Here is a 20,256-nt window from a genome sequence, read left to right as displayed (position 1 = left end):
GAGACTTGGCCTTTTATGATTTTTAAAACTGAAAAGAAATTTATATCTTGCTTCCCTGCTCTTGTTAACATTTCTACTATTTTTACATTTTCAAATATAATTACAAGCACAGCACTAGTTTTTACCCATACTCTATTAAATCATGGGATGAGTGAAGTTGTCTGTCATTAAATTACTAAAAAAAAAAGTTATGGATAGTATAATTGTACAGGTGACATGAGAGATTTATATTCAGTTTATTATTTAAAAACAAACAAACAAACCTGAAAGAAGAACTTCTTCCCCCTGCTGCAGGCCTTCTTTGCTTCTTCAGTAAACTGAATCAAAGTAGGCTTCTCCTGGCTCCTTTCATATTGATACCAGAATTAAAAGTACAGCTATTCTGTAATGAAACAAAGCTTCCGTTTCTAAGTCCTTGTTGGCTTGGTTCTGTTGTACACGTTTAAGAGTCAGCATAGTGTAAAAAATTCCTACTAAAATTACCAGATAGGATTCTGAATCGCAATTAGCTGTGTTTTTAATAAACTGCACTTTGGAATTTAGAACCCCTTTTATTTGCAGTATTTGGAATTTGTTCCGGCTCTGGTAATTCCTATATAGGAACTTGGAGCTTTGATTTTTAACTATGAAAAGCAGTATTTTGATTCTGTTCTCTCCTTTCTACATCATTTCTAACCCCTGAATTAGTACATTTACAGGTATGATGAGAAAGCTGTGTAACATTAAAATGACCTCATCAAGAAATTGCACTCTTTCCATTTGTGAACTGAATACACGGTGGTGATAATGAAACAGATGTTTATATTGAAAATTCTATCATTGCAAAGCAGGTACAAAAGAGGAATCAGAACCCAGGGTGACATTGACTGGGGTTTGTATCATTCTCGGCATGGTTGCCCTTTTCTTATGAGAGGTTCCTGGAAAAGAGAGGGGAGGATGAAAATGGAAGTAAGTAAAAGCCATTCTAGGTGTATAGATTGAGGCAGTTCGTATCAAAGAAACTGATTGTCTCTGTGTACACACACACACTGCATGGTCTGCACCAGTCAGAAAAAAGTTGAACCGGAGAGGTGCGCTTAGCCTCTCTACTCTTCCATCGGACCACTTTGTTATTAAATGCAGCATCCAGTTGCATGATTGATAGGTATTTACTGTTTAATAGGTAAATATTTGGAGAAGTCCTGCCACAATCTTCAGCAATTTTTTTTTTTTTTTTAAATTTTTTAACACTATGTATAGTGGGGATTACACACATGCATCATTAGTGTGTATCAGTTGCTAATTCGAAATCCCCTTAAAATATATTATCCTTAGTCTCTGCAAAAGTAAGACTTCTGGTTTTGTTTACATACAAATCGAAACCAAGGACCTATCAGTCCTTTGTCCAAATCTGGGAAACGCTTACTTTTGCAAGCACAGCTCAAAATAAAGGGGGGAAAAAAAATTTTGTTCTATTAATTTGCTTTGATAGTAAGTAAAATTTTCACAAAAATACTAGGCATTGTATCATCTAACCTACTATGCGAAATAACTGATGGACTTATCAGTGCCAGTGTGTAAACTTGTATATTTTAAGGCAAGCAATTTTTTGCTGTGATGGAAATGATTGACTTACTTACTTGGGTCAGCGGGGGGGGCAGAAGAGAGATGATAGTTCACAGAATAACCTGTGAACTTTCACCCCTCTATATGGAAACTTGTTTCAGGGTCAAATCCTTGTAGCTGCCTTCTTGCCACGGTCAATGCCAGCCCTACTATTCACAACACTGCGGCCATCGAGGCCTAGGTACGTAAACATTTAAGGAGTTTTTAAAGTTCTTTACATCAAAACAGATTTTTAAAATTTCTGTTTATAAGCTTTCACCATTTAACAACTATTATGTTAATGATGATTTGAAAGAATGTGAAGACTACTGCTGCTAAACTGTGTGGCTAAGCGCCTTTTTTTCCTTTAAAAAAAGAAAAGAAAAACCTGTATGTTTCATGTGGATTTTCAGAGTAGAACTTGAATGTGCAACTGCTGTATAATAAAACGGGGAAACTTTTTTTTTCTATTTAAAATACGCCTAAACACTATGTGAATGTCATTACTAAATGTGCTTGTATTTTGTTCAATAACTAGGTACACTTGGCACACATGTTGCCAGTTAAACAGTTAACACTGCCTCCTTTCACAAGATGAGAAGAGATGCATTGGAACCAAAGTAGCGTGTTTAAAAATGGACGGTTATCATTTTATTAAATACATATGTCTGAAATGGGTCACCTGCCACTTTTGGATTGCATTAGAATTTTCTTAAGTTGTTCTTTTTTGAAAATATTGATTTGTGTCTCGTGTGTCTGCGTGAATTCTGGTTTATACAAAATGTTAATGTATATAAAGCTAAGGTGTATTTTTTTGAACTGAGTCTGTGAAAGGTTGTTAGAAACATTTTTTTGTTAGAAACATTTTGGAAGCTCCCACTTACTTTTTTAAATCCCAGTGCTAACTTTAGGACTTGTTTTACTTTTCTTTTTCTGGATAGGATCAGTTCTTAAGAGCAGCCCCTGTAACTGGAGGAATGGGAGCTCAGCTGATGAGAAAAATGGGCTGGAGAGAAGGAGAAGGGCTTGGAAAAAACAAAGAAGGCAGCGTTGAGCCTATTATGGTCGATTTTAAGACAGATCGAAAAGGTAAGCCCTTCCTTCAATGTCTTATGGCAGTATAAACTTCTCATGTCTGTTTTGGAGATGGGCAAAACAACTCCAAACTAGTAAGCTTTTTCTGGGTACGGCTTCGCTGTAAAAATTAACAGAATGATGTAGATTATTTTGGTACTAGTTTTCCAAGCCCTGGATTATGTATATAGGCTTTGTCCTTATGCCTGTGAGCTCTTCCAGCTGTTCTTTAACTTTCCCTAACCTTCACCTTCCATTTTTAAAAGTGCTTCTCAATGGTTCTTAAACTAGGGATGTGCTTCAGTTGGATATATGGAGAAGGCAAGGACAGGGAAATGAGCTGTGGAAAAGCCATTGCAGTTGGTCTAGAGAAAGTGGCTGAAGCAGGAATGGGGCAGGGTAGAAGACTGGATAGCTCAATCAGTTTTAAACTGGGGTGAAGGACAGCAGTGAAAGCTACAGAGTTGAGTTACTGCTGCCTTTGAGCTGAAGTCCTGACATGAATAGACTGTCATGCATGATTGGCCATCTCACCAGCATATTCAGCAAGAGTTCTGTTTCCAGAATGAATGTTTATGAAAATTTTCCACCTGAAATACCTATACAAGCTCTAACCATTTTAAATACAAGATGCAGAATTTCAGCCATCAGAATTTATGATCTAATTGTTCTATTATGCATGTTGCAAAAAAAAAAAAAAAAAAAAAATTCACCACTGACTGTGGGAAAACAAACTCTTACTGTTGTTCTCCTAAATATTTTTTAAAAACTGGGAACCTTTAATATATTAAATAGATCACATCTAATATTAAACCCGTAAATCAAAGTAGTTTCATGCTTTGTGTTAGCTTTTGTCAATGCTCATAATTGAGTTCGGAATAAAACAAAGCATATAAATGCAAATGTTGTGAAGTTCATTTGCAGAGATGCTGTTGGAGTTGGAGGAATCTTTAGGTGTCAAAATTGCTAGTTCTCAATATAGACATAGTTCAGTATTGCTCAGGTGACCAAGCTAGCAGCGAAAATATAATTTAAACATTTAAATATTAAATGCAAAGAGGTAGAAGATGAGAAGGCAAGCCTATGTTATGAAAATATCCATTGCTTTCTGAATTCTAAAGACCTTCTAGCAGCATAATATGGTTTTATAAATAGAGAAGTGCAACAGTCTCAGTACAGAACACAATAATACAGGCATCGTTGTTTTAGATAAACAATGAGCAAACTTGCTTTTCAGTTGTGTTTCTTCTGTGCAACCTTTCTTTTTAAAGAAAGAAGGAAGAAGAATAAAACAGATACCTGGTGACAGAGTGATTTCTAAGAAGATCTTTGAAAAATGTTTTGTTACTGTTACTTAGCTACTGTGATCATTGTAGATGTTGTCTTGTAAAGTTCTGACTGCTGGTAAGAGTTCCTTCCATTTAGCTTGGTTAATATCAGTCAGGGAAAATTGATATCAGACGGAAGAAATTGAACAGTCAATTTCAGTATTATTTTCTCAAGCAGCCTGCATAACATAGTGATAGATTATTGTGGTGAGGAGCGAAAAGTTAGCTCTGTTCATTATGTTGCTTGCTTCTTGTCACATCATAGGAAAGAGGCAGTATTGCTGCACAACCTGTGAACATTTCGAACATTAAAAATATTTTGGTGATACACGGCTATGTCGCAGCTCAAGTTTCCAGCTCTAGAAGTGTGCTCCAGGGTCCTCATGTGGTTTCTGATATAAGTTTCCTTAATACCTGCACAATTTGATACCAAAGTTTCAAGCATCAAGCCCTAAGTAAGGCCTGAGACAGGATCAGGTCCTCGTTGTGCTGGGCATTCTGTAACAGGTAGTTTGCTTGCTCTGCTATAGAATGCTCAGTCTTCATTAAACAACTGAAAATGTTAGATGGAGTTAAAGGATGCCTCTTCCTGGCATGTGGTAGATTCATCTGAAAATACTGATAACCTCAGTGATGGCTGGGCTTTGCTTTAATTTCATAGTTTTTAAAATATTCGTTTATTATATATGCAATTTTATCTGATAATTTCCACAAAAAATCTAAAGGTGTTCAGTGTTGATAAAGAATACTTTTTAATGTTGAGCCAATCAAGTCTGTAATATGGGGAGACAACTTGTATTATAAAGCAGCAGCATGTTTCATGCATTACAAAGAAGCAAGTGAACAGTGATTATACATTTATGATGAGCAGCTGAAAAGCTTCTTCGAACATTAGTGTTCTTTGATGCTTAAATGTATAAAAAGTCTGGTTTTTTTTTTAAAAGTTCTGTGAGAGGTTTAAAGAAAAGTCTGTAAAAGTTGTCTGTTACCAAGTAACCCATTTTTGTTTTGTAAGGTTTTTTTTAACACATTTTAAGAACTTAGCCTCCAGATAAAATATTACTTCTAGATACAGGAACAAGGAGTTTGCTAAGGAGTTACTCAGTAGACTGCACTAAGACATGAATGAAAAGGTTGTTTGCCTTTGCTATAGCTTTCGCTTAGACCCTGTATTTTCCAGAGTGAGTGAGATCTGTAGTCCTCTGACAGAGAGTGTTGAAACCAAACCTTCTTGAGCTTTGCTGTCAGCCAGTAAATTGTTGGGTTCTCTGTGTTCAAAGAAGCTTGGTCCATCAGCAGAGCTTGTTGGAGTCCGTTGCAGCTTTTTTGAAAAATCCCTCTTGAGGTACCAGGGACAAAATGTGGAAGACGAAGTGTCAGTGACTTAGAGTGAGAGAGGCACAGTATTAATGTGGAGAATGACACAAGAATTTTTTTCTTTGGAAATCTTTGGTTATTTTGGATATAAAGTTCTGTAAGGAGAAAAAAAAAAAAAAAGAAACTTTGTTTCAGTGATTGTTGTCTATGAGGGTTTCATGGCACTTGAAAAGTCCCTACTTAGGAGCTGCATGAATAATAGGGTGAAAATCTGTTAAGGAGGGAAGGATTTTCTTTTAAAGCAAAACAAAATAAAATGCCAACCAAAAAAATCTGAAGGAACAGGAAGAAATTGGAAACAATTGCAGTATCTCCCTGTCTTTATTCACCAAAGTCAGGAACAGAAACAAATTGAGGTAAGAAACAAAGTCATATTGAAGGATTGAAGTCTGAGAAATTCTAAAAAAACAGTCAGGTATTTTGTTTACGTGTATTTAAGGTAATGGCAAAATGAATGGAAAGAAACTTGAGTCACTTCATAAGCATGGCGTGGTTACTGGCATTTGATACGTTTTTGTCAATTGTTAAATTTTATTTCTTACTCTTGTAAGATTTTAAAAAGAAAAATGTTCAGCTTCCATGTTTCACAGTGACTTCCATTGGAACTTGTGCTTTTTGTATTGACTTGGGGCCCAGCTGCATGCTTTTTTGCTACTTTATATTCAGATGTGATTGGAATCATCGTAATTGGGCTGTGAACTTGCATGTCAAGGATAAATATTTGAATACTCTTAAATAAAGAGCGCACATGTTATAAGAACATCACTGCGTTATTTGTATCATAAAAGGACATACTAGGTACACTATTTACTGTTTTATGGAAATACTTCAAGTGCTTAGTATGTTAGAGGCAAACTGTTAAGGTAGTGGATGACTTTTGGGTTGCACAAAACAAATACTGAATGAGAGAATGTTTTAAAGTTTCTCTCTTGTTCAGTGTTTCTCCAAAGAAGGCACAGAAGCTGAGGTGTTTCCCAGCTCACATAACGCTACTCAAAGTTGTCTTGTACCTGGCTTCTTAAGAGTCTTAATAGAGCAGTCAAGAAGAATGTTGTGTAGTGTGGAGGGGAAAAAATGCTGGATGAAAGGGAGGTCTGAAAGACTTCTGAAGAGAAGTTGTATGCTGTCTCCAGGTTTCATCTCCACTGATACGTGTTATTGCTTTGCTGATGAGAATACAGAAACCAGCTGGGAATCATAAATGTAAACTTTATTGTGTTTTGTTTAGGGCTTGTTGCTGTGGGAGAGAAGGCACAAAAGAGATCTGGACATTATGTTGTGATGAAGGATCTTTCAGGTGAGATTCTTACTTGTCTAAAAAACTCATTTAAAATGATTGCTTTGATAGCAGCATTGAAATTTCAAATGCATTTTATCTTTAAGGTAAACATCCAGTTTCTGCGTTGATGGAGATCTGTAACAAAAGAAGATGGTCACCACCTGAATTTGTGTTGGTGGATGATAGTGGGCCTGATCATCGCAAACACTTCATCTTTAAGGTGCGCTTGAGTTCCCTTGTTTGCTGTTCATTTCTCTATTAAAGGTGATGTAAATTCATGTTTATGTTTGTATATAAACATAATAAGCCACCTCAGGGGTGGCTGAGGACTGCTAAGCAGTGTCTCAATGCTAAAATTTCAAAGTCCTGTTTCTGTAAAGGCCAAATCAGATCTCTCAAGCACATTAATCTGTAAATCCATCAAGAAACACGCTATTCCACTTCTTACTAAAATTACTAACCTTTGTGGTATCGTATTCTTGCTGTTTACTTGCAGGTGTGGTGTTCAGTCTTAACTGTTGTAAAGGTAGTGAGCAAGATTTAGTTATTCTTGTCCTTCAGTTATCTTATGATGTGGGCTTTCTTTTTCACAAAATAATCTTGTGATAGCAGTTACTTTCTGGAAATGGTTGTGCTTACAGACCAGATGTGGATTTTGTCTACCGCTAAAGAGGAATGACATAGAGAATGTGCTTAAGGGATCTGTGTAGCGCTTCTGTTTAACAGAAGTGATGAGGCACTTTCTAACACTTCCTTTTTTCCTCCCCTTCTTTCTTGAACAGGTGAGAGTCAATGGAAATGAATACAGGCCTACTTTTGCCAGCCTTAATAAGAAGCATGCTAAAGCCACAGCAGCAACTGCGGCTCTCCAAGCGATGGGACTTGTACCAAAGGAAAGCATGGTTAATACCACCATGTTTAGGAGTGCCTCACACCGCTAGATATTGTTTTTTATATTGACATTATTTCAGATAATTTTACTCTGCACAAAAATGGTATTTGCCCTTTCATGTTGTAAATACATTGGCAATTCCCACGTTGTAAAAACTGTACAGACACGTTCAGGTTTTTCTTTTGTACCATCAAAATGTATTTAAATCATACTTAGTTTTTGGTATGTTTATATTGTTTACATTAGTGATGTAATTATTTCTTAAATGACTAAATCAGACGACAGACTCTGGAGGCATCAGTAATCTAAACCCTTGTTTTAAAACTCATGCAATTTCTCTTCAATACGGAATGTTAACACTTTCATACTGTTTTGTACTATGCTGCAGTTTTCCCTGGTCTCAGTAAAGCTACTCGTGCACTTTTGCCGACAGCTGGTAAAAGGTCATGCGGCTTACCTTAGTCTAGTTGAGGCTGGCGTGTACTGCTGGACAGATACTGGGCCAGTACTGTGACCCCTGTGAGAAAGCGTGCGGTGGTAGCCCTGTTGTACAGTGTTAGCGCTGCGGCTTCTCTTCAAATTTTGTTTGGGGTTTAACTCGGTGGTGCACTGCGACTGGCCATACAGCCCATAATACTCTAGGACATACGTGATTAGGCAAAAGACTTGGCTTTCAAAGGGATGGCAGAAAGTCCAGCAATGGAACCGATGAGACTTGCAATGTAAAGGTGACTCTCCCTGCATGTTCTAAGAAGGGAGATGATGGAGTTGTCTATTCCAAACAAATTAACACACTGCCTGATGTTGATTGTATGAATTTGTGGTTAATGTGAATTTTAAACTCTAACAAATCTACAACTGGATTCGGGGGGGGGGGGAGGGGATAGAATGATGCTTAAATTGTTGTACCCAACTTGGTCAATAAAGCAGCACAAGTTCATAATCTTAATCACTGGTCAGTAAACAGTAATTAAAATGTATGCCAAAACAACTTTTTGAAGAAACGCACAGTATAGAAGTATGCTTTATGAAGATTATCAACAGCTGTTAGGGTTGCAGAATCAGTTCTAGTCATTTTTGGTTGCTTTGGACTATTACCAAATTAACTCCTTGGGCTTAAATTTTCCATAATGGTACTCTGCCCTCAAGGAGACAGCCTGATCCAGAGTTTTGGCAGTTTGACAATGGAGAGGATGTAGAAAAGCTTTTCCTTCTTCTTTTTCTTTCTTTCTTTTTTTTTTTTTTTTTAATTTAAGAAGTATTAGTATTTTAGCTATGCGCACTTTGAATTGGAAAGGGCATTGTATACCTCTTGCCAGATTTATCTTGAGTTACAAGCAGATTGCCAGGATTTACAGAATCTAGTAGTTCAGGTGTTTATTTCAGAAAAGTCTTCCTGAGGTCTCTTTGTGTTACATCTACTGACCACAGCTTCATCTGGGACAGGAATAAAATACAGTTTGTACGCAGTAAGGCTGTGCGCTTGCCTAAAGTGAGTGACCTTTGCAATGGTAGTAGGAACGTGGAGGTGAAGAATTACTAGTACCTCTTCTTCCACAAAATAAGGTGACTTGTGTGTATTCTGTCAGCTGTTACGGAGCGAGGTGTCTGTCTTTGCCCTAAAGGGACAAGGATCAATGTCTCATGTTGTGTACAGCAGAGAAATGGTATTTGGTTCTCCACCACATACTTCAGAGAAATAAAGCCCCTTATTAGTCTGTCAAAGCGCTCTAGAAATGCCTAAGTTAATCTTAATTTTCATGGACGTAGTTGTCTTTAATTAAACTTTTTTTCCCTTTGGCTTCTCGCCTTCAGTCTTTGACTAAATATTTGAAGATCTCCTTGCCTCATTTGCTGAACTAGTTGGAAGGTGTGTATAAAAGGCCAAAAGTAAACATGATGGTACAGCAATGGAAAGATCTACTGTGGGAGAACTGGGTATTGTATCTGTCTTAGCTAAAGTCTGGCTTTTTGATGTATGACTTAAAGTAATTAACTCGGGATGTGGGAGCAGCTCCTAATCAGACTTGTATTTAAATGTCTGGTTTGATAGAGGTGTAACATCAGAGATGTTGATCGTTCTGTTTAGTCTTTGGTGTCCATGTCAGCACTGGTTTCACAGCTGTACAGTATCAAATCTGGGAACATACAATCTCTTGTACTTGTCATTTTGTTCTTTTTTTGGTCTATATTCCCCATGTATAATGTAAAGATACATGTTGTCTTGCAGCAGCAAGGAGCAGATGAATTCAGTCCCATTGAAGACTCCATTTACAAAATAACTATTTAGGCAAGTTCTGGATTTCATGCCTCAAAGATGTGGTACTGTATGTGGATTTAACCTTTGGTCTTAAGGAAGACTTAAAAAAATTAAGGTCTGTCATGCCCTAATTATGACACTTCTTGATTTTGAGGTTTCTCTTTTAGTTTCATTCCTTGTTGTTTAGAATGATACATGAATCTAAAGCTAGTGCAGCGATGTGCTTATGTTAAATTTGTAAATTTGAATTGGTTTGAGTGTCCTTTGCATGCAGGAATAGATTAAGTAGTGATACATTAAAAAGAACAACTAGGAAACACTCTCTTGGAACCTGGTTATTTATGCAGCACTTCAGCTGTCTTAAAGGTGAATAGTCTGTGACTCCTTCTGATGGAAGGCGTGATCTCTTTGGCTGTTGGATTTCCTTTTGCTGCAGAATTATTTTCCTAGAAGTAATCTCGCTGAAAGTGCTTCTGACTTCCCTGTGGCGAGGATGATTTTGAAACAGGTGCCCAAAAACTTGTAGCCAGCTTCCACCAGAACGATTTCTTGGCAGTCTTCCCATTAGTAGTTTTTAAACAGTTAGGGCTGGAGGAGCAGGAAGGTGAACTTCCTATGCCTGGGAAAATTTGAAATTGCCTCTTAAAGTGCAAAAACTATATGAAGTCTTAATGCTACAGTCTCTCTAGCTCTTCCAAACAAATCACAGTTGTGATGAAAAGTCACCCATTTGGACAGGTTAAATAAATAAATCTTCGTGCTCTACAAGCATCTGGAATGATGGTAGTATTTGCTGAAAATACCTTTAGGTGGGAAGAGCAGCAGACTGGGGAGCATAATGCTGTAACTTTTGTAGGGAAAGTTCGCTGGAGCCAAGTATGCTTCAAGAACAGCACTGAATCCCAGAGCTGTAAGCAACTGGAATATGATTCTGAAATTACAGGCGAAGCTATGACTTAAAAACCAACAGGCAGTTTACCGTACGAGGAGCTACAGCTCCAGTGATGGTGCAAAGCACGTGACAAAGAATTTGGTGGTGAATTTCTGAAACTGCACCACTCTAGATAATTTTTTTTAAATTACTGCAAGCTATTAATTGGCATTAGTGTCTCTTTGTAACTCTCACATGCTAGCTGTGAAAATACAAACTGGAGCTGAAATTAATAGTAATTATTGTATTTCTTAGAAACAGATAGGCTTAAGTCCATTCTGCTATGTGGTTATTGGCTTGATTAAAAGTGCTTACCCATAGAGGCAGCTACAGAATTGCTTTTCCTATTGCTTTCAGTAACCTGTTGCATGTGCTAACATGCTCTGCAAGGAGGCCAGTTCCTCAAGCACACGCTCTGGAGATGCTGCCTGTTTCAGACTGTTTCAGAGCTGGTGGGCTCTGAGCTCATGAGCAGCTTTCAGAAGGGCTTGCCTGCGTGACAGCAGGGGAAGCGTCACTCTCTGCAGTGCACCTGAATGTGGCGGCTGTGAGAACTGCTCTTGCTGACCTGTAGCGCTGGGCTAAAGGTCAGTTGACAGCAGACTGCAAAGCCCAGTAGTGGAGGCTATGACGATGGAGGCAGCCAAGCCAGATAAAAAAGGCACCGAGTTAACTCTTAAGATGTTACTGGAAACAAAAGTGTAGCTAACACACCAGCTGCTCTAGAAACCCAGTCTTCTGGTGTTCCCCACAATGACATTAGCACTGGCTTTTCACTCTTGCTGTCTGATGCTAATCAAAGGGGAAAAGTTCTGTAACCTGCTTCTAGATTAGTTAGGGAGAAGCATAGAGATTAATTAAAGTCGGATTGTACTACCCTGAACTCCACCAGAAACGGAGTATTTGACATTATCAAAAGTATTTAATTCCTAAGGTGCCTTCTTCCATCATAAGAGAGGGACTTTCCCTTGATCTAGGTTTTCTAGATGTTGTCTTGTTCAGTGTACAGCTGACCTAGTGTCATGGTAGTTACTTGTAAAGTAACAAATGTAAACATGAAGTATTCCAGTGTAAGTGTATACGTGCTGTATTCTTGGGATAGGATACTTCTGGTGGCGTCGCTATGAAGTAACTGAAAGGCAACGGAAGCTTTCATCATGCCTCCATCTGCGGTAACTTTAGGTGCCCACATTTTTAAGTTTACAGGCTGTTTCCTCAAGTAAGACCTGGCTACAGTCTAAGGTTACTGTTTCAGAATTGCACATTCTGAGGTGGGGAGCAGAGTGGCACTGTAGTAAGGATGGAGGGTAGTGGACCACAGGGCGTGACCACTGCTTTATTTTCTGTGCAAAATACCAGTTGAATTAGAAATCTTGCTGGAGTGCACAAGCATGACGGTATTCTACATCTTGTTATTCATATTTAGTAGTGTCTGCTGCAGTAACCTGATCACCTAATAGCTGTGTAAAAAGTGACATACATGCCTCCAAACTAACAGCTTTGACTACCCGAAGTGAGACAGACTGCATGAAACCTGCTAATAGCTTCTGCTATTGCTGTGCACAGCCAGAGTCTGGTCAGCAGCCCTCTGCTGCCTCTCATTTTCTCTATCTTTGATCAGGTGCCACAACTGTTTTATTGCTCCAACTTGTTCTGATTCAGCAGGTTATTGTTTGTACAAATTGCTTCTTAAAAGTCTAGCTCATTTTACCATAAGTGGGAATAGGAATTCTAGCAGCTATGCCAAGCAGTTCTAAGGAGTCAACCTTTTAATCTAATGTGGCTGCAGGCAGAACTCCATGCTTGTGTCCATCTGACTTTCATCTATCTTTGTGGAGTTCAGAGCTGACTCTAAACTAAGCGGTGCAACATAGCAACAAGAAGCTATCAAGCTTCTGGCAAGGTGCTGTAAGCAGTCTTGGAAGGGGTTTCGCCAAGAACTGCACCCATCCAAAATGGTTACAGGTTACCTCACAGAGCAGCAGCAGAAATTCTGTACTTCAGAATAGAATTTGCATGTGCATGAAGAATACAGACCTTCCGGACGCAAGTCAGACCAATAAACCAGATAATGGTGTTTTGTCAAGTTTTATTTAAAAAAGGCTTCCTAAAATACAAAAGGAGATGTCCAAGGCCACCTCCTTCATTTCCTTTAAAAGTCCTTTGAAGTGTTTTATGATGGGTGATGTGCAATAGTTGTAGTCTGTGATGTGCAACTAGATTGTATCCCTCCTGGTACTGCATAGGTGCTACTGCATAGAACCCAAATGAAGTACAGCAGCTGCACACTAGAGACCATTCTCTTCCATTAAATGGAGCTAGCATACCTAGGACTTCCAGGTATAAGCATAATCCTTCATTTCCAGAAATCGGATGGAAGATTTTCCCAGTGTTGGACACTGACTCAGTTGATCCAAAGTCTTAGGATGCAGTCCACATGTAGGAAGATCATTGCGTATGGTTTCCTGTGGAAATTCACATGAGGAAGAGAGACATGGAATAGGTATTTGTTTGAAATACCTGTAGTTTTTAATGTTCATTTGTGTACCTCTGGGGAACTCCTGAAAAGCTAGTTTTCCGATTATTCCATTTCTGAGGCAATGACAAGCCACAGGGACTGCCAGGTGGCGATCACAAGTAATCGGGTGTAAACCCACATATTAAGGGAAGGTTTTGCGTCACTCAGCGTCCTATGGTTTGTAATAAAGATACTATTCCTAACAGGAAAGATTGTCTCTGCTAGTTTCCTTACCTTATTTAAGGCAGGGCTTGTGTTGTCAAGACCAGTGTTAAACACAGCGGTTGGCTCATGTGTATACAATACAGCAGAGAATGCTCCCCTCTGTGCGGACTTGAGCAACATGGTCAATGAATGGAGGGAGTGAGGCATGACGGGGCCTATGATCTCCAGACTGAATATATCCTCATACGCCAAGTGAACCCTGGCTTTGGCATTTATACTTCGAGCCTGAAGACAAGACCACGTAGGATTAGTTTTTGACACACCAAATCAAGTCCTAATTTTAATTTACTTTAATACTGCAGTGGCACAGTCCCATTACTTTTCAGTATTGTTAACTTACTGTTCAATACATGAGTATTATGATGGTTTTACCGTCTTTGTAACAACTCCTAAAATGTACCCACTGTGATATGCAGGAATGCTATGCAGTATGAAGAAAGTTAACTGCAGAAGAACAGTATGAACTACTCTGGTGGAAGAAAACTGCACTACCTGTATTAACAGCATATCCTTTAGTACCCATCATCCCCTTAAATTAACAGGTGGTGAGCCAAGGTTCAGAGGCTCCCTTGGTCCAAGCAGCTGTGATAGTTTGAGACCCAATAAGATCTCAGGAGAATCTTTTAGTATCTGGGAAGTCTGCTTAACCTTCTTTATCAGGGTGTCAAGAATGGAAATACTGGGATTTCAGTTTAGCAGCATAGATCCATGTGGGTAGAGATGATTTAGGAGGCACTCTGTATTGCGGTCAAAATGCTCACTCAGGCTATAGCAACAAAAATTACTCTGCGGTACCTGAGGGAAACTATACAAAGTCAGTATCTAATCTGCTGAGTGAAGAAACAACTCTCTTTATTAAAAAAATAGAGACGGTTGTGTTACTTACTTTGAGTGTTTGCATTGTTCCACCTCGGAAAGCAACAGGGGACAACAAAGTTGGTGGAAGCCCTGTTTGTGGACCTGCAGCAGCCACTAGGCTCTTACAGTTTATCAAGAAGTTCAGCAAGGTGAATGTGTTTGTTCCTTTCACTAATGCAAGGGATTCAGGTTTGTGATCCATCTGCACCTCATGCTTCTCCTTACGACTATATTGACTGGAGTCAAAGAAAAACCACAAGGATATGAAAAGCATCAATGCACCACAGGAAGAACTGGAGCAATGCAACTCCAGGAGAAACCCCCCTAGCCCCCTCTGACCAATCACGTCGTTTAAACAAACAAAACCAAAAAAACCACCAAGCTTTACATTAATCCAGATTTGTTCTTCCAATATTAAGCAGCATCTTTTGGTTCCTCTGAAACACGTACAGGATCTCAGCAACAGCTGGTCTACAGCTGTGTCCTTACTACACCACACTACTTCCAAGTGTAAACCTAGCCTACGTGAACATACACCCTGTTCTTTAAAAAAAGAGAAACAATCTAATGAGTCTTTCCAGTGAACCTAGATGTGAGGTGACACAATCAGTTTGTGACCTAATGGATCTTACAAAGTTACATTAACAATTCACAATGGATTTTCCTTTCAAGAAGAAAAGCATCTAGAAATACTTGTCATAAAGAAACTCAGAAAGACACGCAGAGTCTCTTAATGTGCAGTAATGCGAGAATTAATGTTTGGAAATAAGTTCTCAAAAGCTTTTACAAAACTTGAACTTAAACCACAAAAAGATAACATCTGCACAATTTTCCAGTGTCATACATCTTGACGTGCAAAAAAAAAGGATACAGTTTAATAGAAATAGCATCTGGTTTCTTAACCTTGTCTTGGACTCCCATCTCCTCAAGCCAAGAGAAACTTTCATCATCGTCATCGCTTAGCGCTGGTTCCCTGGGAAACACAGAATCAGTGTTAGGAGGGCAATACTTCCTACGAAGGTTTTCCAAATAGAATCTGCAGGAGTCTGTAGATGCCCTGGAATTCTAGCATTGTAGAAGACTTATTACATACTCTCCGTCTTCCATGCTGTCGCCCACTTCGAGGCTGTTAGCAACTTCTGTTTCCAAATTCACTTCAGAGTTTTTCTGTTTCCTGGTTCTACATTCTTCTACCAAAGGTAAAGAAAACTCTATGCCTTGAACAGAGGAGGAAAGAAAGCAATGACTGGTTTTGTAACACAGCTAATGCACTTTATCAGTTATTCAAATCCTAGTTGGACTGGTTTCACCTTACCTTCATTTCTCATGGCTTCCCTTAAACCTCTAGTTGTGGGAGAAATTACAGCTGTGATAACGTCACTTCCCACAAGACCAGCTGCACGGAACAGGACAGTAAACTGGTAGGTACATACATAGAAGTAGGGACACAGCTTGGCTTTGAGCAGATTGTACAGGGAAGTAAAGCTGACAGACCTGCAAATTAGAATAAAACGATTCTGTAACTGAAGTTAATTCTTTGCCATTGACACATCAAACTGGATTTGGCTGGGTGGTACTGATATGTACTCTGCACAGGTTTGAGAGCATACTGAATGATTAGCCAGATTTTCAGACGTGCTCAATGTCTAGGAAGCTGCGCTCCTCTGAAATGCAGCCTGTTTGTGAGTATGATGCTCTTCCAGCATACTTGCTTTCTAGCACATAGGTTTACATGAAGCATCAAAGGCAACCTGCTAACAGGATTTATGGAAATCTATGCAAACTGACAACTAGGATTGGAGAAGGGCATTTAACACAAGAAGGTAGCTTTAGTCTTATATTTCCTTAACCTGGTCCTCAAAACAATGAGCATTCTAGCTGGGGAAAAAAAAAACCCAGAAAAAGCTTCCTCATAAAAATGGAAAGAACTTGTGCATTAATTAAAATCCCATTGTCTTAATCTTACTAAAAACATCAGTTGTTTGGTTTCACTTACCAGTCACTCATTAGCACTTGTTGCAAGGCTTCATCCTGTGACCAAGGACTAGCCTTTCCAGCTATTTTTCTGTCTGCTCCAATCCGAGGGAATAGCTGCAGCCATGGCAGTGAAGGGTGAAGCCAGTAAACAAGGCTTTGCTGAAAGGCACAACGCAGTTCTGTCGACAGTTTTGGTTCCTAGATGTCAAAAAAGCATTTTACGAGGACAGTAATGCTTTACTTCAGGCTGCATTACAAGTGATGGATTAAAAAAATATTACATTAGATACTGAAAAAAAAATCCTGGGCTTGTGAATAAGCCAGACTGAAGAAAAATGGACAGCAACCAGCAACTGCTCCACAGTTAAATGACCACTCGCTTAACACTGTTTGCCACTATAGGTACAAACCATGGATGGAATTAGATTAGTAGTCTAAATGAGCCTTATTCTTAATGCAAGACCAAAACAGAATCAAGCCTTCACTGCCAGCACATTTAAGGAAAGGTGCAAAGGTACATTCTGCTTTCTAAAGCTGGAGCTTTGAGCTACCCTCCGAAGTATTACCTGTACGCTCTGTGGCAAGTTTGTTTCTGTAGCTCTACAATGCTGAGCAAATCCTTGAGCTTCCTCTTGTGCTCTTAAATGTTCTGCCCAGGTAAAAGGTTGGGAAGAAGTAAATAGAAGTCGTGTTTTAATACTCCAGTCTGCAGGAAACTCATGTCTTGGTGAGGGGGGAACTTCAGGTACAGCAACTGGTAAATGAAGGTCCTTACAAAACAGAAATAGCATCACTTAGTTAACCACCAGAAAATTACCCCCCCACACACACATAGCTACCTATTTATATTTTAGCATGGTTAGGTCTCCTCCCATGTTGATTTAATATACCTTTCCTGGCAGGCAGACTGGATACTGGACTATGGCTATTACATGTAATGTCTTGAGTTTAGTAGCCTATAAAAAGACAAGTTAAACCTGTCATCTCCTGCATGTTTTTCTCCAGTTCACTGCAACAGCAAAAATGCCTAGCTCATTTTGATCCTAAGGAAGTACTCACATTAAGTTAAGAAACATACTTAAAAAAAAAGCTTTTGCAGGCAGATTTCCTGGATTCCAGGTTACACGGAGTTTGACTGTTCAAAGGCACAGTTTATACTGAACTGATTATTTTAGTCAGTAACAGATTCTAATAGAAATACAGCATTATATTGCTTATAAAAATGCAAAGGGTGTTTTCATTCACAGAAGTCTTTCTAAAAGTCATAAACTAGGAACACGTAAAAGGATGAATGACTCAACAAAAGAAAACTTAGCCTGAACTTTATGAAGACAAGAATTTACATGCCAAAACAGTTATTTCATTTTGCCCTCTCTTGGTGATTGAAATGTCAGGTGCTTCCTAGAGGATGCAAAAAAAAAACCCACTGGGAAGCTCTAGGACAGTTTTTTCTCTTTGAGAGGTCATTTTCCTATTCTGCTAACTTAGTCTGAACTTAAGTTTCCGAACCCATAACAACGTTAGACGTTGTCTGCTTGAAACTCTCTTTCAAGGACTAGTTTTCAGGTGTTGTCTCTTTCCTATGTGCCTGGTCAGGTTGTTTGTTCCCTTTCTGTAGCTGTATAAACGACTGCAGGAGATGTATCACTTTGAAGAACATCCTTATCTCAGCAAAATATAAAACTAAGAAACAGAAGAATTATAGTAAACGTGGTAATAAAACTGGAAGAAGACAACAACCTCTGTCAACTAGAACTCCAACAGTAGCAATGTCAGGCAGAAGGCTGACTTTTAAAAGACCGGCACCGTTAACAGCGAACGTCAAGGCAATTCAAGAAATTTCCTTGAACGCTGACGTCTTAGTGCATCACTTTATGCAGAGACGGACCACCAAACACCGAGCTAAACACTTTCAGCTTTTTCTGTGAACTGAGAACAGCCAAAGACGTTTTTTACGCCGTTTCGTACATCGGCCGGGGTGAGGATGTTGCTTCTCTCAGAGGGCTCTGCTCTCCTGGCGGGCTTGTCTTCACCAACAGCCTCCAAAAGCTGAACGAAAGAGGAGCGTAAGATGCAGCACAGAACAAGAGCCAGGTCGATAACTTAAGAAGAGACGCCCGCTGCAGTGAAATTTCCGCAGCGGGATGAAGCCCCCCCCGTGCTGCCACCCCCCCCCGGGGCGATCGGACGGCGCCTGCGCGGCCAAGCGCCGCGGCCGGGTCCGATCTGCGCGCAGAGCTGGGCCGGGACCCGGCTCTGTCGGCGGCAGCGGGCTCCGGGCCGCCTCAGGGCGATGGCTGCCGGCGCCGCCGCCCCGTCTCTGCCCGCGGGGCCCTTCCTCCCCTCGCCGCTCCGGCCCCACCTCGTCACGGGGGGAGGGAAACCCGCCGGCCACCGCGGGGCCGGGGCCGGAGCCCGGACCTACCTGCCAGAAGGACGCTGCCGAGGGGCTCCCGCCCGCCGGCGGCCGCCGGGCCCGCTCCGGCGGCTGGGGGGCGCCGGCCGCCCGCGGCGCGTTGTCCAGGCTGGAGAAGGGGTTGCGGCGGGCGGGCGCGGAGGGGGCCCGCGGGGCCGCGCCGCAGGGCGGGGGAGCGGCGGCGGCGGCGGCGGGCTCGCTCCTCCGCAGCCGTTTGCGCTTCAGCCGCAGCGTGGCCGGCGGCTTCTTGAAGCCGGGCGAGTAGCCGGGCACGGCGGGGGCGGCCATGGCCGGGCGGCGCGGAGGTGCAGGGCGGGAGCCGCTGTCCCGGCTTGGCGCGAAAAGCGGCGAGCTCCGCCCCTGGGCGGCGCGGGGGGAACCCGGCGGCCGCCGCCGCCATTTCGTCCGGCCCCCGGCGGGTCTCTGAGGAGACGACGACTCTCGCCAGCCCCGGCGACTCGCCGCCGCTGGCCTGCCGCCGCTCTCCGCCCCGCTTCGGCTAGTAAATAAGAGAAGCGCTACTGCTAGAAAACGTAAATGGCTTTCTGAATCCGTGGCGAAGCCAGCCTGAACGCATTTCCCGGGTCGGGTATCGAGGTCGTCGCCACATGGCTGCACCAGGACAAAAACCACCTGTGCTAGATACCAGATATGTCGTTCCAGTTGTGTGGAACGCGAGACCAAGCACACACTGCCTGTTCGGGGCAGAAAACTAGATTTGATGGCGATTGATGGCGCTGGCTAGGGCCCACAGGGGAGTATTTTCAGACTCTATGGCAGAAAGGCACCAATCCCCTCACCACCAAAAAACGGGCAGAAGTTTTCAGCCCACGCTAGACAGATGATCCTTTCCAAAATACAGCTCTGAAGGCCATTAAATAAAACGATGATGGATTATAAAACTAATCCAGATGCAAAGCTGTTTTTGAAGACACGTGGCTGCCCTTAACGGCAATCTGTGCATCACCCACACGTCATCCGGCTGCGCGGGGCTTGAGCTCACCGGAGCAGAAGCACCTGGGCAGCAGCCTGAGCTGGCAGGGCTCCTGGCGTGCCTCTCGCCATTGTTAGCGCTATAGGAGACCACAGGCAGCCTCGGCAGCAAAGCACATGCGACGCTCCTGTCGAAGCTACAAAGGAAGAGGCGAGCACCTGGCAGCCTTTCCCCCCAGACCCGGGGATCCTTGCTCTCACACTCAAAACTACTTTCTGCTGTCTTCTGTCGGGGGCTGTGCAAAAGAGGAAGCAATTGCTTAGGGAGCCTCATGAACCCTCTTGTTCAAGCACATGCAAATCTAAAGCCAGCATTATTAAAGAGCATTAGAAAATGCCGAGACATCTCAGCCAGCTAAATGCACCAATAGGCAGCTTAACACCCAAAGTACAGAGACAGGCGCTTCATAACCTGACCCAGCTGAAAGACTAAAACCACTTCAGCAATTGCTAGCCTTAGTCTATTGTACAAGGGGTTCAAAAGGCATTTATATATGTAGTTAGGAGCAACGTAGCTACTGACAAAAGATCTAGTAAAATAAAA

At 41.2% G+C, this 20,256-nt stretch overlaps 2 protein-coding genes across 5 annotated transcripts in view; one reads left to right on the top strand and one right to left on the bottom strand.

Moving 5' to 3' along the window:
* SON (SON DNA and RNA binding protein) overlaps nt 1–10,113 on the top strand; it is a 41,500-nt gene extending 31,387 nt beyond the window's left edge. For 3 of the 4 annotated variants that reach the window (XM_069785185.1, XM_069785182.1, XM_069785183.1), the window contains 4 exons: nt 2,526–2,673; nt 6,592–6,660; nt 6,747–6,862; nt 7,425–10,113. In XM_069785185.1, the coding sequence (XP_069641286.1) occupies nt 2,526–2,673; nt 6,592–6,660; nt 6,747–6,862; nt 7,425–7,583 (492 nt within the window). In that variant the 3' untranslated portion in view covers nt 7,584–10,113. Of the gene's footprint in view, nt 1–1,706; nt 1,787–2,525; nt 2,674–6,591; nt 6,661–6,746; nt 6,863–7,424 lie in introns of those variants that run through there. The other variant, XR_011325030.1, reaches the window with a different exon arrangement.
* Nucleotides 10,114–12,800: 2,687 nt separating this feature from the next.
* DONSON (DNA replication fork stabilization factor DONSON) lies at nt 12,801–19,169 on the bottom strand. Its single transcript, XM_069785195.1, has 10 exons — nt 18,729–19,169; nt 18,272–18,352; nt 16,870–17,073; nt 16,323–16,501; nt 15,642–15,820; nt 15,420–15,543; nt 15,198–15,299; nt 14,355–14,553; nt 13,478–13,693; nt 12,801–13,190 (listed from the first exon to the last, which is right to left on the bottom strand). Exons 1-10 carry the CDS (start codon nt 19,005–19,007, stop codon nt 13,053–13,055), a joined length of 1,701 nt encoding a protein of 566 aa, XP_069641296.1. The 5' UTR covers nt 19,008–19,169; the 3' UTR covers nt 12,801–13,052.
* Between the last annotated feature and the right edge of the window lie 1,087 nt (nt 19,170–20,256).

The sequence above is a fragment of the Haliaeetus albicilla genome, chromosome 6, assembly GCF_947461875.1.
Source record: "Haliaeetus albicilla chromosome 6, bHalAlb1.1, whole genome shotgun sequence".
Lineage (NCBI taxonomy): Eukaryota > Metazoa > Chordata > Aves > Accipitriformes > Accipitridae > Haliaeetus > Haliaeetus albicilla.
Note: the sequence above shows the minus strand (reverse complement) of the source record. Positions and strands in the feature narration are given on the sequence as shown.

Bases quoted from the DNA above. Each gene is read 5' to 3' on its own strand.
- DONSON (XM_069785195.1), bottom strand. From the start codon at position 19,007: ATGGCCGCCCCCGCCGTGCCCGGCTACTCGCCCGGCTTCAAGAAGCCG. The intron at 16,502-16,869 runs GTAATACTTCGG...TTTGACATCTAG, and splicing joins ACTTGCCACAGAGCGTACAG to GAACCAAAACTGTCGACAGA. The intron at 13,191-13,477 runs GTAAGGAAACTA...GAATTTCCACAG, and splicing joins CAAGCCCTGCCTTAAATAAG to GAAACCATACGCAATGATCT.